The 23,560-nt window shown below is 42.8% G+C and overlaps 1 protein-coding gene across 1 annotated transcript; it reads right to left on the reverse strand.

Moving 5' to 3' along the window:
• Nucleotides 1-1,366: 1,366 nt before the first annotated feature.
• On the reverse strand, nucleotides 1,367-23,286 carry LOC308295405 (receptor-type tyrosine-protein phosphatase C-like; the record flags this gene model as incomplete). The annotated part of the gene is made up of 18 exons (XM_080738460.1): nucleotides 1,367-1,387; nucleotides 3,251-3,367; nucleotides 5,235-5,370; nucleotides 6,632-6,798; nucleotides 8,143-8,265; nucleotides 10,489-10,623; nucleotides 11,009-11,157; nucleotides 11,778-11,868; nucleotides 13,991-14,140; nucleotides 14,413-14,548; nucleotides 15,473-15,624; nucleotides 16,013-16,138; nucleotides 16,475-16,572; nucleotides 16,658-16,694; nucleotides 17,260-17,330; nucleotides 21,749-21,839; nucleotides 21,952-22,125; nucleotides 23,281-23,286. The coding sequence occupies 18 exons, from the start codon at nucleotides 23,284-23,286 to the stop codon at nucleotides 1,367-1,369; spliced, it is 1,980 nt and encodes a 659-aa protein (XP_080594586.1).
• Nucleotides 23,287-23,560: the final 274 nt, after the last annotated feature.

Genomic DNA, 23,560 nt, shown 5'->3' on the forward strand with positions numbered 1-23,560 from the left:
TAGTAAATAGTCAGTCATTAATGATCTAATTTGAGTTTTGCCTGTGTTTCACTGGTGATATGTTGACATGTTTCATTGGTTTCTTTTGAATAAATAAATGCATAATGACTACTTTCCATTTGTTATTGCTGTGGTTATAATACTATTGTTAATAATTATTATTATTAGTATTAATAGTAGTGCATGTTGTAGTAGTAGTAGTAGTAGTAGTAGTACTACATTGACATTAATCATCAAATGCCGGACATACTGTACATTACTGTAAATATAGAGTAATTTACAAAGAATCTGCAGTATTGTTGTAAATTTATAGGAATACAGTAATTAACTACAATCATTTCTTGTATTGTACTATAATTCTAAAATGTAGGGAGAAACAAAGTCAGTTTTATAATTTGAAAAGTTAAACTTTCATGTATTCTAGTTTTGATATTCAAATCCAGCCAAAGTTCCTCCAACTACCGGTACCACTGCTACAAAACAGAGCAAACACTGCATGGGAAAAAATTACATTCAAGTAGGGCTGTCACGATTATGACGTTTTACATGTCGATTAATTGTCACCCAAATAATTGTGATTAACGATTTAATTGTGTATTTGTTGACAATTATATTTCTGTTTGGCTTTTAGGCTTTGACGTTGCACATGGCAATCATGACACATAACTTAAATATACAAAGAAATGACTGACATATTTGGAAATGTTATACTTAAAAAATAACATTGCTAGTGGGAGCTTGTAGATCTGCTATTTCCACTATTTTAAATGTTTGAACATAATAAACATCTTTAAACAATTATGACGATTATCACAAAATAACTGATTATGTCAAATAATTGTGATTAGACGATTATGTAATAATTGTGACGGCCCTACTTAATTGACATTACAATTCAGCCAAAGTTCCTCCAACTACCACTGCTACAAAACAGAGCAAACGCTAGATGGGGAAAAAATTCATTCAAGCATTGAATAGTTTGTTTCTGATTTGTTCTTTTTTCCTAGACCACCTGCACCTCCCTGCGTGTAAGGAGGTTTCCCCTGCACATGAGAGGAGCCTCATTTTGGTCCAGGAGGAACCAGAGCCTCCACAGATTAAAGAGGAACAGGAGGAGCTCCCTCGAAGCCCAGAAGAGAGTGATGGGTCAACGGTGACATTGCTATCAGTGAAAAGTGAACATGATGATTATGACAACAGACAGACAGAGCCTCTAACCAGCAGCACCTCAACTGGACACATGCAAACACACATCGATGTACAGCACTGTGGAAAATCACAACCAAGTAGTGATGGCCAGCTCCTCCCTTATCACCGTTCTGTACTTGACACTGTAGACAGTGACGAGTGGAAGGAGACCAGGAAATCAGATCAGTCCGCTAACACACTGAATTCACACGAGACACAACATGTGGAAGGACAAGGATTGTCTTTGATCAACACGTTGGCCCGAGACCCGACGCCGTCATCACAACATACATCCACGAGAAAGAAACCTTGTACTTGTACACATTGTGGCAAACACTTTAATTATGCCAGTTCTCTGAGGACTCACATGATGACTCATACGGGGGAAATGCCCTTTCGTTGTACATTCTGTGGCAAAGGCTGTGTGAGCACCAATGAACTGAAAGTGCACGTGAGGTCTCATACAGGGGAGAGACCGTTTAGGTGCACCGTGTGTGGCAAAGGCTTTAGTCAAATGAGTGATTTGAAGATCCACACAAGGACTCATACTGGGGAAAAACCCTATGCGTGCACTGTTTGCGGCAAAGGCTTTAGTCAAAAAAGTAATCTGAAAAATCACATGAGGATTCACACTGGAGAAAAACCCTTTAGTTGTACACTTTGCGGCAGAGACTTCAGTCAGTTTGGTAATCTGAAAAAGCACATGAATACTCATTCGGGTGAAAGGCCCCTTCAGTTGCACAGTCAATGGCAAATGCTTTGATTCAATTGTTACAGGTGTAACCCTTGGTCTAGGGATAGGAGTTTTGTAACAAAAATATGTGTACTGCACGACACACCTGGCTATCAAATGTATACTTTTCTTTTTAAATAGCAGATCTACAAGCTCACAATGTGAGCTATATCCAAATGGCCAAAATGTATACAGGCTAGAGCTGAAGTGGTATAATGTATGTTGTATGCAAAGTGTCTACAAAGTAACTAATAACTAAACTTTTGAAATAAATGTAGTGGAGTAAAAGTTTGGATCCGAGATGTAGCGGAGTAGAAGTAAAAGTATTGGAAATTGGATTTACTCAAGTAAAGTACAAATAACTCAGTACAGTACTTAAATAAATGTACTTAGTTACTTTACTCCACTGGTCTTTATTTTATTTTACTTTATTTATTTATTTAGGTGCTATTTCATTTTGCATACACTTTGCACTGTACTATGTCTGCATATACTGCAAATATTACAAGGTTAGGGTTAACACAAGTTAAATCAGTGGTTCCCAAACTTTTTAGCTCAAGACCCAAAAGAGAAATTAGACATTTTGGCTGGGACCCAAAATAGTGTAAACAGCAGATCTACATGCTCAAAACGCGTCAATAGTGGAAACAGCAGATCTACATGCTCACATCGCGTCGCTTCGCACTGTGAGCTTGTAAACCGGCTATTTTCACGAATTCTTGCATTTGTTTTCTAATTTATAGAATTGCTTAAATTTGCTTTTTTTTATTTATTAATGAAATTAATTGTTTGTTTTTATTCATGAAAATTAGATTTTCTTTTTATAATAATTAAAAACAAAATATAGGAAACCAAAATTAAGGGACCCATACAAATGTGTCCTTGACCCACAAATGGGACCCGACCCACTGTTTGGGAACTAGTGAGTTAAATGCTGCACTTTGTCAAAAATGACATGACTCGTTGAATTTTTGTGGGACTCACTGAACATCATTGTATCTATTAAAAAAAGAATACAAATAAACACGACCAGCATTTGCTGGTTTTATGTGAATAGCATAATGTATGGTTTATTTTGCATTTTGAGTAGTCATATCTGAAGTCCACTCTCCTTAGCGGCCATGAGCGACATGAACAAATTGACAAAATAGTGTAAAAAAAAAAAAGAAAAAAAATATCATTTCTGTTATAAAGATAAACTGTATGTACGTTTTACACAATATTAAAGGGAACATTTTAATTGATGATAAAAGGCTTTTAAAAATCGATTTTGATGATCCAATAGATAAAATACACGTTTCTTTTTTTTGCTTCATTCTCTCCATCTACCAATGGGGTGCTCTCAGATGCTGCCAGATGCTGGTCAGGAGAGGTGCTGCTGTTTTCCTTCTCAGCTGGCTTGGCCTCTGCTGCCACCCGCTGGTTGACACTGGTCTTGCCGTTTACCTGTACAGCTGTACAGCATAGACATAAAAAGGTAGATGCCTCCTCCGGCTCTGGGTCGTTGGTAAAAGAGGACTGGCAAGCTTCCGGAAATTCTGAAGAACACTTCCTTGTGCGTCACAGAATGGGATGCTCGGTAGGCCAATCAGATGCGGGACTCCCTCTTTCCCACTGCAAGGGGCAGAGTGCCTTCCTCAGTTCTGCACTTCCACCAGTCCTGTTTTACCAGTCTGCGCCAATGAACTGCAGCTGCAGATGAGGTATCTAGCTTTTTATATCTGTGCTGTACAGTACTTGGTCTCTGCTGCCACCTGTTGGTCGAGACTGGCCTTGCTGTTTTCCTGCTCAGCTGGGCTTGGTCTCTGTTGCCACCTGCTCATTGGAGGTGGCGTTGGTATGGATTGGAGATAGCAGCCGTTGCTGATACTTCCCCATCTTGAAGTGGATAGGCCCTATCTACTGCATCATACAATAACTGGTACTGCGCCTGTGAGGGATATAGAGAGGCGTGTACATCAATGACTGAAATCTATTTAAAGTAGTAAACATTACCATCCACATCACATAAATAAACACACTGACACAGAACCAGAGTTAATCCAATATAGTGTTTTAAATCTCTGACTACCAGTGGTGGAAAGTAAAGTACATTTACTGAACTTTTTCCAAGTTTCAATACTTTTACCTCTGCTCCACTTCATCAAGTATGGGTAACAAAGATGGCGCTGGAGCGGGGACTGGTGACAGCATAGAGGTATAATATAAGGGGGTGATGGACAGCGAGTGAGTGTAGAGTAGTGTTTCAGCAAATCCACCTAACAATTCTGCCCAATGATATATTTTCAAAAGACCAATCACACATGTACCCATGCCCACGTGTGCCATCACTCGCTGTCCCCACACCCATAGACCTTATTCACACTGCAGCCATCTTGGATCACATGACCACATCGGGTGGCAGCCTGCATTACAAACCATTGGAAACAATGGAGCGATGGTCCCAAAATATGAGTTCTGTTCAACTAATTTCTTTTGACCAGATCGACAAATGGGCAGATGACAACATCAACATCCCCAAAAGGATTCAAAAGAATCTGCATCCACAATATTCATGGTAGTCAGGTTGCAATGTTATTCTGTGCAAAGGCTTGCTACAGTATCTGTGCACACTAGTGCTTGCTCTGCCATCATATTAACTTACTGTATCGTGATTTTGGCATATTAATCAGGAACAATTTAACAACAAATAGTTAATATGATGGCGGAACAAGCACTGCACAGATAGCAAGTCTTTGTACACAGTAAGGTTGCAACCAAACTTACCTTGAATATCATTACAGTGGATTTAATCAATCCAGTTACAGTAGCCCTTCTATTTAATCCTTTTGGGGACGTTGATGTTGTCATCTGCCCATTTGTCAATTTGGTCAAAAGAAATTGGTTGAACAGAACTCATATTTTGGGACCATCGCTCCATTGTTTACAATGGTTTGTAATGCAGGCTGCCACCCGATGTGGCCATGTGATCCAAGACGGCCGCGGTGTGAATAAGGTCTATTGCTCTCATCACCACAAGCTCACAACGCGCCACCTTGTGACACCTTGTGACACCTTGTGACATTGTAAATTGTCTATTTCCGATTCCCCCCAAAATAGGGATGCTGGTGTTCAAGTGGTTAAACGTCAAGTATAAAGTTATTTTCATTTCATTTGTGACATAGCCTATACCGTATCTCAGGTGGAAAGATGTGCATATTTACGTCGTGTGAGATGAAGACTTAACAATGTAATTCAGGGGTGCCGTGGATGAAAAAGTTATTTATAGGGGTGCCCTGAGTCAAAAAAAAGTTTAATTTCATGTGTGTCTTACCGGGCTGCTGATCATGCCCAGCCTTGCTTTGCGCAGGGTCTTGACCACCTGGAACACGTCCACCAGCTTCTCCGTCTCTGCGCTGTCCATCAGGTTCCACAGCGCACAGAACACTCCGGAACGGGACGAGCCGTCACTGAGGAGAACCACGCAACACAACAGAAAGCCACTAAATCGTTTACCTTTTATTCATGATTAAAAAGCTCAATTGTCAAACAAGGGTCAAGGTTTCTTCTCTCAGTATTGAGGATACAGTATGAGGGGAAGAGGGAAGTGCGGCACACACATAGCTTTATGGGCTGCTAAGAACAGTGCTTTTCAACCTTTTTCATATTAAGATCCATTACTTATGCAGCATTTGAGCCACGGGCCACCATTTAATGAGATTTAGCCTCTCAGACCCAAAACGTAGAATATTTCGCTATTGTTGGATAAGATTTTGTCCACGATTCCATGCTGAATTGATATGGCACCATAGGAGAGATAACAGGCAAACATTGATCAAAATAAAACTTTTTCTACATTTTCTAATTGTGTAAATCAAGTAATGCACAATTTTAACAATAATTTAACTATTGAGAGCCTAAAACCTTTGAGAGTGTACTCTCAAGAAATAAAGATCTATAAGGGCCCATTTGGTTACCAACTCTCTATCATTTAGCTGGGGACCACCTGGCATCTCTTCAAAGACCACTGGTGGTCCCCGGATCACTAGCTTTCAAAAATAAATAAATAAGAAAAAATATATTTTAAGAAGTAATGAAAACAGTACATCTACAACGGTGTAGCTTGTAGATCAACTGTTTTCATTAGGTTTGGTCAAAGGGACACATCAGATTTCTCTTTTGGGTCTGGAGTTTAACCCTGCAAGGCCCAGCGTTGCTTTTTGGCAACGTTTTTTAAATCATTTTTTAAAAAATGTAATAATTAGTTTTCCTGTTCTTTTTTCACATTAACATCACCATTAAATCCTATTGTTTAGTATTACAATGCTATTGGCCACGATATTTGCATATAAATACCCCCCACAGAGACTGACATTCACACCTCCCAGAGAAGTTGACATTCCAGCGTCTGGACGAACAACATCTCACTTTTTAACTGAAGCCATTCCTCACAAAAACATAAGTAAAATGCCTGTAATATTTTTTTTTAGAATGTCTAGAACATGTACATATGTTATTATTGTGAAAAATATCCCCAAAATGCAAATTAGAGCATGATTTATGGCTATCAAATCTTACAAAAACATTATTAATTTTTTAACATTACATTTTCCTGTGATTAAGACTCCTACAACACCATCTGATTTTTTTTTTGATTTTTTTGGCCAGTAGAAATTAATTCGGGTCTTGCAGGGTTAAATGTTTGAGGAGCTCACGTGTGTCGGAGCTCACCTGCAGTGGATCACTATAGGAGTGCTCCTGTCTGCCTTGCTCTGACCATAGCCGCAGCTCTGCTTAATGTGCTTCATCATGTCTGTCAAGTCCTCTGTGTTCTCTGGCAGCTCTCTGTCCGCCCACTTCAGGAAGTGGAACTGCTTCACCGGCCGGCACTCTTTCCTCTGTTGATGACAGTGGTCAGTGGGTATTAGAAGGATGAGCAACTCAAAGCAACTAAATTATATTAAACGCAGGGGCGGAGCGTCCGGTTAAGCTGAGTAAGCGGCTGCTTACCGGCCCGCGGACCGTGGGGGCCCGGCCGTCAGCTATGGTCAGATCACATGGATCTTATCATCTTTAGTTTATTAGGATGTGGACGCACTTTGCGTGCTCCGACCTCTAGGTGGGGCAGGCGGGCCTAGCCTCGTAAACCAGACTCCTCCTGGCGGGCCCATTTAAAACTGTATCCATGGTGCACACTATGTCATAATCAATCACTTGTGAACACAATCCAGCTAGCCTTCAGCAGTGCGTTGTTTACGCATGGCTTAATCATGAGCGGAAATGCATATTAACACGTTGCAGTCCGAAATAGAATGGGGGTTGGTAGATTAGCCGTGAAATTTCTATTATTGTATTGTGATCTGAGACATAATATTATGTTTATAAACATGACCCCGCAGCCCCTCCATCTTGAACAGCGCCGCTGTTTTTTCTTTTTTTTTTCCCCCCAGGCCAGTAACTCACCATGATTTTCTCGATCTCCGTTGGGATAGAATGGGGGTTTTGGCCGATCGTCGATGTCCCCGTGCGTTTCGCGTGCGCGATCCTTTCACGTAAATGTCCCCGCAAATAGTCCATGTGTGACTGAAGAACAGACCTGAAAAGTTTCGCTAGCATAGCCCCAAGCATGGCTGCAGGAGGAGCTCGAGTGTGTAGACAGTAAACGGATGGGTGGAAGGTGCCTTGGAGAAGGAGAGGCGCTGACGTCACCTCTGCTTCATGCACGGTCTGCATGAGCCATCAGTGCACGAGTGGTGACTAGGGAAGGTTAGACGATCGCCGATTTTCGGATCAAAAGCTTTTATTCCGGTTTTAAAGACAAAGTCCGGGAATGTGCGACGTGGCTGAGAGTCCCTGGGGGGATGTGCGATATAGTACGGTTTTAACATTAAGGGGCTCCCCTTGGCTTAGAAGGTGTTAACTGTGCCGAGCGGGTTAGGGTTGGGGGGGGGGGGGGGGGGGGGGGGGGGCATCATTGTGGCTTGCATACAGGCCCGGTTCTGACTTGTTCCATGATTAAACAAAATGCATAGCCTACTATGTACAGTATGTAAACAGAACAAGCACAATGGTATACGTTTAAACCAGATAAACCATAAAGTTCAAAGCCAACTACCAAGTATAGAGTAAAATCCTACGTGATCATTTATAGAAGAAAAATGACTCTGGTCAATAAAGTATATAGGGTTGACGTAGTTGCTTGCTTATAGCAGCCACCTCAGTGCAGAGTGGTGCTCAGTTACCTTGACGTGACGTATCTGCATTGTACGGGTGGTGTATGCTGGGGAGGTATCTGTGGCTGTCACCTCCACCTCCATCTCCCCAAATGTGTGCTTCTCTTCTCCCCAGTAAGCAGAACACATCTCCTGTGCACATTATAAGTAGTGAATGTTAATGATGTACAATATGTTTTGATCTTAAATTAACTCATTATTTACACGTAGACAGACAGTGCAGACTGTTATAATCATAATTATGCATCTGCTACATAATCAGAGTTGGTTACTCAAAAAAGTAATGCATTACACACTACACATTAATTTTGAAAAAAGTAATGCCTTACATTACTTGATTACTCCCTGGAAACAGTAATTAGATACACTATTCGTTACATTACTTTTGCTTTACTATATAACATTGCCTGAGATGCATTGTCAACATTATATTCAATGAAATAAAATGATAATAAATAATGATAAATGATAATAATTGAATTATTTAGGAGCCCCTGGGGCCTCGTTGCAGTTTAGGACTCCCATTGTGCACCTAAAACAGCTCAAACATTGTACTCGCATGAGTTTATTCATTTATTTATGGACATACAAGGTCATCAACTGACATTATATAGCCTATATATGGTTCTGTATCCATATATCAGATTAGTCAGTTTGAGCAGATTTCATTCCAATTGGCTACTATGAATTTTACAGGCCAGGGGTGGACAACCTAACCTCGCGGAGATGATTCAGTCAGCACGGCAGGTGAAAACGATGAATTGCAATGAGGAGATTGACTCTGCGTGCAGCAGAAACAGCTCAAACAATGTCAAACTGATAAGGGTCGATTCATACCGTTATAAGGAGCCTAACTAATTTCGGTTCGGCACTAGGCGAACCCAAATATGGTTCGCATCCCCCGGTTCGGGGGGGGGGGGGGGGGGGGGGGCGTCAACCGACTAAATTCGGCTCCACGGTGCTGGCGAAATGTTGTGACCTCCCGACTTAATTTCGGTACTCAGCGGTGTCTTCTCATTCATTCATCCAGGCTCCAAGTTCATATGCTCGGCTGTGAAGCCAATGAAACAGCGGTCGTTTGGGAGGGAGGCACGCCGGCTTCCAATGCTTGTCTGGCCGTGTATTGATCGTCGCAGAGCGGATACATTGTCAGGTTCTCGCTGGGAGGCGCGCGCGCGAGACACACACACACACACACACACACACACACACACACACACACACACACACACACACACAGCTTTGCTGCGTGTATCGCTAACGCGTCGCCGACCGTTTTAAAGACAAAAGAAGTGCTTAAACACAACTTTGCTAATTGCTAGTGTTCCGTGTTGATAGGTTTTCCACTACGAGTTGTGACTGCATGCAGCAAGGGAGGCGGCACGTCTATAATGTGAGCTTGTTGTAAATTAAATGTTTTTGACAGCTCGATCGAGCATTTGTGAGTGTGAGTGAGAGAGAGAGAGAGAGAGAGAGAGAGAGAGAGAGAGAGAAGAGACCCTGCTGGTGCTGCTGCCTACTGGAGCTGCTACTCACTGGACCTCTAGTCATTCAGCGTGCAGCGCGAGGGCAAGTCAAATATGTATCCGCCCTGCAATGCTCATTCATCGGCCACAAACGTTGTCATGCCACGGACCTCCAATATTTACAAGCGACTTCGGCACTAGCCGTTAAGAAAGTATGGATGAACTCCCCCCGAACCTAAATAATTTCGGGTCGGGGAGCCCTCCCGAACCGAAATTAGTTAGGTTCCTTATTAGAGTGTGAAACGACCCTAACTAGTAATGTGATTAATCAATTTGGAGGAGTATTGTCATTACATTACTCATTACCAACCAAAGTAGTGTAACACCCAACTCTGTACATAATAGACATACAGGTAACTCTGAACTAGTGTTTACCTCTGAAAGACTTTTACTACTGTATGTCCGCATCTGTTAATATCTTAATGAGGAATTGCATTTGTGTACATGTACACACATGGTTGTTGTAATGGTTCTATATAGTATATACTGTAGCATCATTTGACAAAGGTGCACTGTTGCACTTGGATTGTATTTGTAAGCACTTTTGTTGATGAATTGAATACCAAGAAAGAACCTTCAACAGAAAAAAGACCGCAAGGACTTTTTTTGGGTGTTCTTTTTAGGTGTTTTGACAGTAGGCTACTTGTACTGTACTACTTTTATGTTTTGTTTTGACTGTACTTGTGCTGTTCTACATTTTTGTCTAAAGCAATATTCAATTAATCAATCAATCAATCAATTAGCACCTTTAAGATACAAACCATAGAACCACTTGTTTTGCTATGTATCAGCATTTAATGTGTAGTCGTGTCGTAACCTAGACACAAACCTTATCGCCCTCAGCGCAGTCAGAGAGCATGATGATAGTCTTAGCTTTTTTCTGGTGAACCATCATCCAGAAGTCAGCCACTGTGTTTGGTAGGGGTCCCTGGGTCACGATGAGCTCACGGGGACACCAGTAGCCCTGCATGGAACAAGACAAACACCTCAAACACTCTGGAGCCTACTGTACCTATACTGTGCACTGACGTACAGTGGATATTATCTCAATCATCTCAACTGGTTTCGTGAAATGGGCGAATTTGGTTCTTGTGTTTTTGAAAGACTCAGCAGACTCCTATGTTGTATCCTATATCTTGTCTTAAATCTATCTTTATTATTATGTTTGCTTTACTTCTTTAGATAGATGAGTGTAGAGAGGAAAAAGATGCCCAACACATGGCTCCATCTGAAGACATTGCAACCACATGGTCAGAGCACTAACCATTGTAATCCTTACATTGAAGACTGTGCTAAAATCCTTTCTAGGGACAAAAAAAGGGACAACAGAAAGCGTTAATGTGTCATACATCAATGTGGGAGGCATTGATGTATTTGGTAGACTCATCATCTTCATCAGACGTGTCCTCATATTCGTCATCGTCGTCATCACCACCATCGCTGTCACTATTGCGACTGCTTTCATCTTCTAACTTCACCAGCACTCTGTTGAAGTCGTCTGAAAGTCAATCATGTATAATTATGTAAGGAAGTGATTCTATATGTTGATAATGAACTGACCGTTGATAGCAGGAGAGGTGCGTTGGATTGGGTTTTATAAATATTTGAAAAGTAAAAACAAGGGTTTGTGAGTAAATAATAACTATAGTGCATCCATTGGAATACAGGTCTTTTTTCCATTTCTCAAAAAGTTACTTTTTTGGACATGAGAAGGTTTCCAACCGACAGCAAACATGCAGTATTCATGGCGTCATATTAAACATAAACATGACAGACAGTGTAGCTGGAGTTATTTTATTTAGACTCTTTTGTCATGAGTAATTTCTGCTTTCAATCCCTAAACGCATTATACAGCAATAGGCAATGAGCTGCTGTTCAGATTATGGACGATGAGTTTGTTGAGAATTGATATTCATCTATTTTTGTGATGGTTTTAGTTCTCCTGTAAGTTTCTTCAATTCCTTATATTCTGTGTCATTCTCTCTCTCTCACTCTCTCTCTAACTCTATCTTACTTAGGGTGATTTATATCCTTGAATATGTGCTGTTGCGTTCAGGTCTCCCTTGTATTTGATAAGTAGGCCTAGATCTTTTTAAAATGTATTGACACTTAACTCACATGGTATGACAGAAGGAAAGCGGTTCCTCTTCTTGTTCTCCTCGATGATCCCTGTGTTGAAGGTCCTCCAGTTCTTGAACAGAGGGACTCTCTGAATTGAACACCAGAAGAAAGGCATTAATACAAACTCTTATTTCATGTTCATATTCACATGAAGGGGGGTTGAAATGAGGCACGGGAAAACTGAGTACAGAGGGAAAAGAAAATTGAACAAGGCGCTCAGAGTAAAATAAATAATGGAGGGAAGGGAACCAGGCATATATGTAAGGTGGAGGGGAACATTACTTGTATTTGCATGTTCCACACATCAACACACACCGTATATAAATGTGCGTTGACTGAATATATTTAACATCTCTTAAGAATAGATGTAACATTTGTGACTATTGAGGAAGGTCTTCTTTGGTATTGAGGATGTGGGTCTATTTTTAGGGGGGACTGCCCATAAGTCCGGAGGTTCATTAGTCCGAATTTAGTTAGGGTTACCGAGGTTAGGTTTAGGGTTAGGCATAGTATTCTTAACAAATTCGGACTAATGAACCTTCGGACTAATGAACCTTCGGACTAATGAACCTTTGGACCAATGCCATGGCACCCTGGTGGACTAGTGCAATGCCAGCCTTCTGACAATTTCATATAGTAAAAGAAGAGGCAGCCTTCCTAAAGAGGGATCCATATAAAGCAGTAGTTCTCAAAGTCGGGTGTAGAGAGTAGAGACCCTATGGCTTCCTTGAGAGTGTTCCAAATGGACCCTTACAGGTCTGTAACTGTGACCTTCACGGGTCCAAAAGATTGTCCCAAAATTTAAATGGACCGTCAAATTTTGTCCAATTCAGACCTGTTCCGAAATAATAATCAAATTACAAAACCAAACCCGAGTGGCCCCTTAACGGTCTCGTCCTATTCCATCCCATTCTGACTTTATTTTGTTTTTACAGACCGTAACCCGTGACATGTTGTACCGAAATCCTTTTATTTCTGAGGTTCCGAGAGACCGACCATTTAATCATTATTAAAACCCTCATGTACCGAGATCCCTCACTCACTGCATCCGTGCGGCTTGCGCTGTTAACTGATTGACAAGCAGAAGAATATAATATTAAGATCGAAACAAGGTAAGTCATTTTCGGTTTGTTTGTCAAAGTTTAACTTTGACGAGGTCGCGGGTGCTTTCTCATCAACCTGGCAGCAGGATCAGCTACGCATCACGCATGCATTACGCCTGCACCAAGATATTTTCCTCCCGCTGTTAAACTGATCCTAGACCAGCATCATCTCACAGTTACACAGCCATTCATCTCGCTGCCTCACCGCTAATGGATCTGATCCTAGATCAGCCTAAACACAGCACACGCGTTAAACCGAACTCCAGTAGTCTGTTCCTTATAGCGCGCCAGATTGCTTTACAGTTTGCATTAAAAAGCAGAAAGTACACACATAGTACGGGTCATCTCGGGTAATACACATAATGATTGACAGCCGTGTTCCAAGGGAGATGCAACCATTCCGACCCGGCTCCGAGTGACTATGACAAAACACTGACCAAACCCGGTAGGGGTCTCTCGGGTCCTTGGGTAATTTCGGGGTTGGGCCCCCCGTGAAGACCTCTACCTCACAGTTGGTATGGGCATATTGGTTGGATTGGCGGTGCGGCACACTGTAGGTGTGTGGACTAATAGTCAGGGAATATTATCAGAATACCTGTCAAAGCTTGGAATAAATTACTTACCGAACGATTTCTTCAAAATTGTGTTTGTAGAGGTGTCTAGTAACATATCTAACAAAGTTTGAAATTCAAAATCTCTAGGAGAATCTTTAACAGCTAGGTTAATTCTGGGTGTCATTCACTTACTATATACACTATACTATAAGGGAAAGAATTACTCCCAAAAAATATGCTTTAAGTGGGATGTGAGGGGTCTAAATAGGTGTTTTTAATTATTCTGAATCCATTGCAAGCATTTGTTTTGCACGAAAAACATTCCTTGGGCTAAAAATGGACCCCATACAACTGTGAAAAGTGATGACTCATCACTAAACCATCGTTTTGAATGAATTCTCCTAGGGATTTTGATTTTCAAACTTTGCTAGATATGTTACTAGACACCTTTACGAACACATTGGCGAAGAAATTGTTTGGTAAGGAATGTATTCCCAGGTTTTATTAATATCCCCTGACTATAAAGAAAATAAGACAATGAAAGCCTCCTGACCTGGAACTCCTCCTTCAGAAGGATGGATGGACACCAGATGGACTGGTGTTTTAGTGTTGCCAGTCTGCTGTGCAGCTCAGGCAAGGCAACCTCTGTCTCTCCAAACTGGTTGTGCTCTATCATAGCCTGGTGAATCAGTACGTACTGGGCCTGCATACAGCAAGAAAATAGAGGTAAGTATATATACTGTATATGATTGTCAATGTAAGAGGCGGAGTGTGCATGTGCATTATTATTTTAAACCAAAATTTTAACCCTATTTTATAAAGACAAACATATTTGCAAAAGTTATCACAGGTACATGGCATTATTGCAGACATGGCCACACTGATCCTAACACACATGGACAAACTTGCAAAAGATATATGCTTGCACAAGATCACACAAAGTATTAAAACATGTGGTCTAGGTACAGTACATACCTCTGCTTGAACCATGAAGCATCTCTGTCTGCGAAGTCTGACTATGTAGCCATAAATATCAACTCTCCCCTCTGACTCCAGACCCTCCAACAGGGCATCAATGCCAATGTAGGTACCTGTTCTGCCTACTCCCGCACTGCGTGCGCGCACACACACACACACACACACACACACACACACACACACACACACACGTTTATTGTCACCTTTAATTAACCAGTAAGACTCCCTAATCGGGAGATAAGCGACCGTAGGTGGCTTATCTCCACAAATAGGGCAAAAATGTGTTTTTTCCAAAATCTTCCTGATCCATGTTGATGACATGAGTGTAGACATGCTGTGTAGTGATATTCGTGATTTTAGGGCAAAAACTGTAGGAGCAGTGTCCCAAAATGTGTTTTAAAAATCGGCCTGAAGGTGGCGCTAGAATAGGGCCATGTGAGAAATGAGGGGTGGGGTCTCCGCGTTGCCTTGGCGGACGAATAGGTACCGGCCCCGGCTCTCCCGGACGCTCCTAGCCCGAGTTACAGCATTTTATGTGCGCTGCAGTGGCAGGGGGTCCTCCACTGGGGGCGCCACCACTTTTGCATCCGTTCTGGAGCACCAGGAGTCGGTGGTCCCTGGGAATTCCCCGTGAGCAGCCCCGTTGGGGTGGTCATTTGGTCATTTTTGCACATTTGGTCATTTTTTACATCTGGGGGACCTGGGGGTCCCTGGGGCTCCGGGGGTCCTTGGAGGTTGTAGTTTGGCAGGCAAGGAGTGTGTGTGTAAAATCTGGCATGGATCGGGTCAACGGGTGCGGAGATATAAGCAGGGAAAAAGTGTGACGTGTGACGTGTGAGCACATTTGGTCATTTTTTACATCTGGGGGTCCCCCAGGGACCTGGGGGTCCCTGGGGCTCTGGGGGTCCTTGGAGGTTGTAGTTTGGCAGTCAAGGAGTGTGTGTGCAAAATTTGGCATGGATGGGGGCAACGGTTGTGGAGATATGAGCAGGGCAAAAGTGTGACGGACTGACTGACTCACTCACTCACTCACAGACAGCCTCATGCAGTCATTTACCTGTCGTGGATGACAATAGGTCCGCTGAAGAAGTTGTTGAAGGCGTTGGCCCGCCTCCTGAGCTTCAGGAGGAGGCGAGGCTCTTGCGCACCACGGTCTGGCCAGCTGATGAACTGGATGTGGCTCACCTCCCTCTCAGAGCTGCTGTCCCTCTTCTGTACATGCACATACCGTATGTATTGGGACATGCATTACATCAACACTTGCACACAGATGAACCACTTATGCCCTACTGTATGTCCTCCACTTTTCATTTGACGAATAACGGAAACAAGCGCTCGATGGCTTCTAATTGTTACACATTTGTGAGCTTGTAGATCAGATATTCTTTTTGAATATTTTAGGAAACTTTCTCCTGTAATGACAAGCCCAACATAGGGACGCCAGATTGAATGTTAAAAAACAAACGCACGCACGCACAAACATGCACGCACGCACGCACGCACGCACACACACACACACACACACACACACACACACACACACACACACACACACACACACACACACACACACACACACACACACACACAAACTCACATTAGCCAGGCTGAGTCGACGAATTATGTAATCAGGACAGTGGTGTTCTCCTTTCAGCTTGACAATGAACTCTTCATAGAGCTCTGTCTCTCGCTCTGGGGACGGCCAGTACTGGGCACACTTAATCTGTGGCAGAGAACAACCAACCAACCTCATTATCCATGACAGTCAATATACAATCAAGAACATTCAAAACACCTGTCATAAAGCAAAGTCAGTCACCTTACACTGGAGAAGGCCTATATATACAATTATAAACATGGCTAATAAACATTAACATATTCACACTGAGGTGGTAGGAGAACACATTCTAAACAGGGAGGTGGAGGTCAATTGAGCTTTTCATGGCACCTTTCAATTTTGCAATGACTATTATGCAAAGCTTTATTTTGCATATATATGTTCAGACAGATGATGGTGTACGAGTGATTGCCCATCAGTTAAATAAAGTGTGGTTCCAACCTTATTAGACTCTTCACAACGTGTCACCATGACAATGAGAGAAGACTGTTGCTCCCACATCATTCTCCAGAAGTCACTCACAGTCTCCTCCTTGGGTCCTATGAAACATATTTATTTACCATTAAATGGAAACATGTTCATGCAGTTGTTTTTCTGCATGAAGAATATGGAACAATACTTTACCTTGAGCTGCAATGTACTTCTTACTCTCCTTGAATCCCTGTAGTAAAATAAATAAGAAAACAATTATAATAATATTAATCATAAGATTTGATATTAAGGTTGGGTCTAAATGTTATAACCACATTTATAATGCACTTACAATACTGATAATTAATAGTTATCCATAACAACTTATAACAAAGACACTTTATAACGAACCAAGTTAAAGGAGTAGTTGACCCTCAAAATCGCTTACTCACCCCATGGAGACTTGAATTAATGGATATGTTTTATTTTTTGTTTCAAGATAATAATTTGATGGGAACAGTTCCTATGGAGACACAAAGAGTTTCTTTTGTGTCTCCATAGGGAACCGCTGTTGTTCAGCAAATTATTGGCTTAGGAATGTGACAAAAACTAAAAATTAAATCCATGGGTCAGTAATAAAATAAAATAAAAATCCCTTTAAGGTAGTTTAATGTGCTGTTCCACTGAGCTTATAATGCATGATGACCAGCACTGAGTGTTATAATGTCTTATACGCACATTGTAATGCATAATAAATTATAATTGTAACTCCACCTTTAATTATTGTTCTTTTTTGTTAATTTAATTATTCTTACATCAATGAAGCTGGCGTTGATGTAGTCGCATCCTGGTTTTCCTGTTACTAGCTGAACACGGTTGTAGTCATCTGAGACAACAAAGAAAGACATTATTCTGTGTGTGTGTGTGTGTGTGTGTGTGTGTGTGTGTGTGTGCGTGTGTGTGTGTGTGTGTGTGTGTGTGTGTGTGTGTGTGTGTGTGTGTGTGTGTGTGTTTGATCACACACTGTGCGTGTGATGCGTCTTGTGCAGTAGCAAATGTTAATAGTAGTTGGTAGTAGTCGTGTGTGACTGTGCATGTTGCATGCTGCTGTTCTGCTGATTCTATGCTCTGCTGGGGGGTGAAAAGGAGCCGAGCGCGTAAAGCCCCTATCATAGTAGGCACCGTGGTGATAAGCTATCCACTGCGGTGTAGTCTTTTTAAGTCATAAAACTACAACATTACGTCATTACTCGCGGTGAAGAGCTTTCCACCGCAAACCCAGACACATCTCTAATGTGATAGTACTAGCCCCATATAGAACCTCACCCGTCGCTGCATACTGTTGTGCTCCAGTATGCAGCGACGGGTGAGGTTCTATATGGGGCTATGATAGTACTTGACCGTGACTGACTATGATGGCCTCCACTTGTTTTCTCACTTTAGGTGGATAGCTTTACATCTAAAATTTGCGGTGATAGGCTCTTCACCGCAGACTCTGATAAGGGCTTTAGTCTCCTCCTGCCGGTAAACATCCTCTCCACCACCAAGACTCCTACAGTGCCTCCCAGTGGCCACACATGGTAACTGGGCCCACGCAGTCCCAGGCTAAAGGCGACCAAGCAGCCCTATTCAGGGATATCACTGCTTGCTCCACATGGAGACAGATCTAGAAAATGTGACCTGAAGAAAGCTTGCCTCAATCCACCCAGTTGGCTGACCGCAGTCAACGGGCATCTTATACTTGCGGTTAAAAACAAAAAAGAAAAGCTGGAAAATTCGGACCATGACCGATGCAGATTACAAGAACCGCCCACAAAGACGCTCTGCAATTGTGGCAAGAGAGCTTGCCAAACTTAACATAGACATTGCTGCCCTAAGTGAAGTTTGCTTCGCAGGACAAGGATCCCTGACAGAACACGGAGCAGGATTCACTCTTTTCTAGTCAGGAAAAGCCGAAGATGAGAGGCGGCTCTCCGGTGTTGGCTTTATGATTAAGAACACCATTGCTGGCAAACTCCAAAGCCTTCCAACTGGCCACTCAGACTGCCTGATGTCCCTCCGTCTACCCATCCAAGACAACCAATTTGCCACCATAATCATGTATGCTTCACGTGTATGCACCCACCTTACAGGCTGATCCAGGGACAAAGGAAGCATTTTATCATGATCTTGGAATGCTTATCAAGGCAGCTGATCGCAGAGACAAACTCCTAATAATGGGAGACTTCAATGCAATAGTTGGCCAAGAACATGATCTCTGGAAAGGAGTCCTATGAAGGCATGGGATTGGCAACTGCAATAACAATGGGTGAGTGTTACTGGAACTTTGTTCCATCATAACAAACAGTTATGAGTGTTCCAACAGTGTTCCAACAAAAAGCCAGGTATAAAACCACTTTGAGACATCCACGCTCCAAGCACTGGCATATGTTGGACGACATCCTTGTGGACGGCTCTTGCGGAGAAGACACAACTTTACGATGATATGTGTGACACAAGATCCTTTTTATGAAGCTCTAAAATCAGCATATGGTCCCAGCCACCAGACATAAACACCACTCAAGACATCAGATTGTTCAACCCTTCTGACAGATAAGGAAGCCATTATGAACCGTTGGGCTGAACATTTCAACTGCCTCTTTGAAGACATGAGGATTGTCCAAGAGACATCGATGGACAGGATATCACAGCTTGAAACAAGGTCTGAACTGGATAAACCACCAACCCAGAAAGAAATTGCTTCTGCCATATGCAAATTAAGATCACACAAAGCACCTGGAAGCGATGGGATTGCTGCAGAAGTCTACAAGCAGGGGGGGCGACACACTTCTTCACAGGCTCACAGACCTGTTCACAGCATTATTGGGAGAAGGGTACAATCCCCCACGACTTTCGAGATGCACTGATTGTCTCCCTAAACAAAAACAAAGGGGATAAGTCTGACTAATGGTATCTCCCTGCTCTCAATCACTGGAACAATTCTGGCCAGTGTCCTTCTTGAAAGAATTACACCTACTATTGCCAAAGAAATACTCCCCGAAAGCCATTGCGCTTTTACAGCTGGGAGGGGAACCACAGATATGGTTTTCATCCTGAGGCAGATTCAGGAGAAATGTCGGGAGCAGTTCTTTATGCTGCCTTTATCGACCTCACATAGGCCTTCAATATGGTCAGCAGGGAGAGCCTCTGCAAAATTATGTACAAACTCTGCTGCCCCCACAAGTTCCTTACCATATAACTTCATATAGAGCAGAAAGGCCAGGTCAAACACACTGGCAGCATCTCAGAGTCCTTCCCCATCAACAACAAGATGAAGCAAGGGTGTGTGCTTGCACCAACCCTATTTGCCATATATTTTTAGCATGATGCTTCAAAAGGCTACAGCAAGTGTAACAGAAGAACTTTACATCAGATACAGAACTGATGGTGGTATTTTCAATCTACGCCGGCTACTGGCAAAGACAAAAACCACTGACAGAAACATTACAGAACTACTCTTTGCAGATGACTGCCCTCTTAGCACACACTGAGGAGGCACTGTAGCTCATTGTGAGCCGCTTCTGAGGGAGGGCAAGCTCCGACGCCGTCCATGTCCGCAGATGCGTACACCCACAAATTAGACGTGTCTTCTCCGTGGACGGAATGCAAATTAGACACGTCCGTATCTAATTACGCATCCCGTCCGTGGAGCGGATTGAATGTGTCCTCTCCGCGGATGAGACCACTCTGCGGACTTGTACACAGCTAATACCGTCCGAATGCCCCAGCTCGGCACCGGTGTCAGTGGCGTACTGGCTAAGTCCCCGACTCCCAGTTTAACATCCCGGACGGGAGGACCTACCACCTAAACCTAACCTTAACCCTAACCTTAACCTCAGTAAAACTAACGCTGGTGACATGCTAACCTGCCGATGCTTTCGGTGCTCGACGCTAGTGATGCTAACCTGGTGAAAAGCTAACCTGCGGACGCTCCGTCCTCCCGTGAGGATGCCCGTCTTCACGGGAAGACGGTGCGACGCTGGTGAGATGCTGCAAGCAGGTTTTTCCCTACTAGTTTGAGGGTGTGAAGGAAGGATGCGTCTTAGGACTGGGACACTCTCGGATCTCGCCCTTGCTGCCGCTTCTCGGCAGCAGCAAAGGCTTATGGACTCACCATAAGTCTCAAGAAAACAGAAGTACTCTACCAGCCACCACCCTGTAGTACAACCCACCCTCCATCACCATTGACACTACCTGTCTAAGTGAAGTGAACCAGTTTTCTTACTTGGGCAGTGTAATTTCAAATGATGACTTTGACAATAGACTATCCAAAGCAAACAGTGCATTTGGCAGGCTCCGCAAACAGGTGTGGGGCTCACTGCGGCTGACCACCAAAATCCAAGTATACAGGGCTGTTGTACATGGAAGTCCTGGAGAGAGCCCAGTTACCCAGCATGGAATCCACCCTGCTGGTTTGTCAGCTGCGCTGGACTGGGCATGTCTCACAAATGGAGGATAGCAGTCTTCTACAGTGAGCTGTGTCAGGGGAAGCGGGACAGAAGTGGACCTCGGAAAAGCTTCAAAGACCAGCTTAAAAGTCTTATAACATGCTGTTTTTACCAATCATAACAGTATTTGTCCTGAGCCTTAAAACATGTATTAAAATGTTAAAATTGAAAACTCCACTCCAGTGAGCCGTGGCATGATTTTTTCTCTCTGTGTTCTCCTGTAGGTATCGTAGTTCAGGAACTTTCCTGTTAATTGTCCCGGCTTTTGGAACACAACCAGTGATAAATGTTAATGGTAAAAATGGAATGATACACAGCGGAATGTAACAGGTAAATGGTAAATGGTAAATTGGAACGATACAAACACAGTGTAAATGTCATATAACCTTTAAATACCAACTCACTGTAGTGGGTTTAAATGTGGTAGTCCACACCCGCTAATAAAAACATACGTACACCATGACATGTGTGTATATGTGTGTGCATACTGCATATGGGAGCGTGTCGATATTGCGACATAGCATCTGTTCGACGGGCCATTCTTTCAACGCGGGTGAATGTTAACCTGGTGAAAAGCTAACCTGCCGACGCGGGTGCGTAGCTAACCTGCCGACACGGGTGAATGTTAACCTCTATGCCTAAACCTAACCCTAACCTCAGTAACTGTGACGCGAGTAGCTAACCTGCCGATGCTGGTTGTCGAAAGAATGACACGTCGAAAGAGCAAGATTTCCCCACTGCATATGAGTGAGCTGAGTAACTGTAGCTACTTCTACCTATAAAGATGAAGCCAGTAGAAACTTGGCTGGCTACTCACATGGCAGAATGTCCACATAGCGGTTCTTGACTGCATTAAAGGTCTTCTTGGCCTCTTTTGATGAGTGACTAGAAAAGTTTCTGGGGATGCTCTGAAATTAAATAAAGGCTTAGTGAGTGGCATCAGTATCAGTATCATGGAGAATATTGTACCACTTCCACGCTACTCTTCACCTAAAGTGAGCCCAGTGGGGATGAACTCACCTGAAACTCATCCAAGAATAGCCTTCCCTCATCAGCAATTTTCCTCTTGTAGTTATCCAACAGCAGCTCTGCTGTTATTGGCTCAACAGTCTTCAGGTTGTCCTCCTCAGGCAGAAGGGGGGACTTTGGGTGCTTGGGCACGTGCAGCAGGGGGGGCTTTGGGTGCTTGGGCACCTGCCCTTTGGCAAAAAAAAAGAAAAAGCATTTTAAATTGCCTGCCCAACATCCCTTGCCCTTATCAAGATGGACATTTAACAAATCATTATAATTATAAAAGTAATACCCTACCCCACCATTTATTGAACAAAAGGCTGACTGTGAACAAGGTCTGGTGCGTGCTCGCACCTGCGGGTAATCAGCACTTCTTAAATCTGTCAGTGCAAGCAGCGTTTGCATCACAAGTTGGTTCAGACAGTCAGAACTCACTCAGAAGTGTCACACAGATGATCTATTAAGAAGTTGTGCTTTATGCCTTCCAAGTTTGTGTGCGTTTATGCTATAATGTAAATCTGTGTTACCTAGTTAAATGCTGTTCATTTTGTGGACTGAATGTGCCTTTGATGTCCCATTTTGTAACACAGGTTAATGGTGTTTGATTGACAAGTAAAGGCCTGTGTTTAACACTTCGCCAGCCGAAATAGAATGGCTAGTTGGTAGATTAGCCGTGAAATTTCTTGTATTATATTATGATCTGAACCGCATTCATTTTACAAGACCTTCAGCGCTATATCACGTGGTCTTCATCCCCCATAACCATCAGGCGATCCCCATTGTATTCTCACCACAGTCCCCAGCGGAATTCCTCCATCTGCATTGGCTTAGAGTGGCGGTTTCGGCCGACACATCGTCTCCCCGTGCGTTTCGCGTGCGCGATCCGTTCACGTAAATGTCTGCTCAAATAATCCAAGTATGACTCTAGGGTTAAAATGTCACTTGAGTACGTAAAAGTACAAAAGTATTGGCATATACTTATAGTACAAACATGTTTGAAAATAGCAGCTGTACAGGCTCACAACGCGATGCTTTGTGAGCTTTTAGATCGGCTATTTTCAAATAGCTAAGATATCAAATTGGGCTAAAGTGGATTAATGTGCGTTTTGCAATAGTATAATTTATTTATTTTAAGTAAAAGTTTTGGAAATTTGAAATACTAAAGTACAAACACCTCAAAACTGTACTTAAGTACAGTACTTAAGTAAATGTACTTAGTTACTTTACACCACTGATTGTATGTAACAAAGCATGGAGGTTAGTTTCATTATACTTTAAGGGCATTGAAGTATTATTGAAGTTCTACTGTTCATGTTATAATATGCTACACGTTCTCACCCACATGCGTCAGATGTATGACTTGCGGATGATGCCCCCCATTGCGTCTAACCCATGACACATCAAACAAGCTAAACGCGTCCACGGTAGACACATTTAGTTGTACGCTTTCTCCCCCTAGCTGTCATGTATAGAATCGCCAGAATGCCGGAGCACTTGTTTTCGGCAGAAATGACGGAGGCGCGCCTTCTCAGGCGACCTTGAGACAAGGGAGACGCCTTCACTCCAAGACCTGATATCTGCAGAAGTTCTCAGATGACACCGTGGTGGTCAGTCGGAT

The sequence above is a fragment of the Nannobrachium achirus genome (assembly GCF_963921795.1).
Source record: "Nannobrachium achirus genome assembly, chromosome: 12".
Taxonomy (NCBI): domain Eukaryota; kingdom Metazoa; phylum Chordata; class Actinopteri; order Myctophiformes; family Myctophidae; genus Nannobrachium; species Nannobrachium achirus.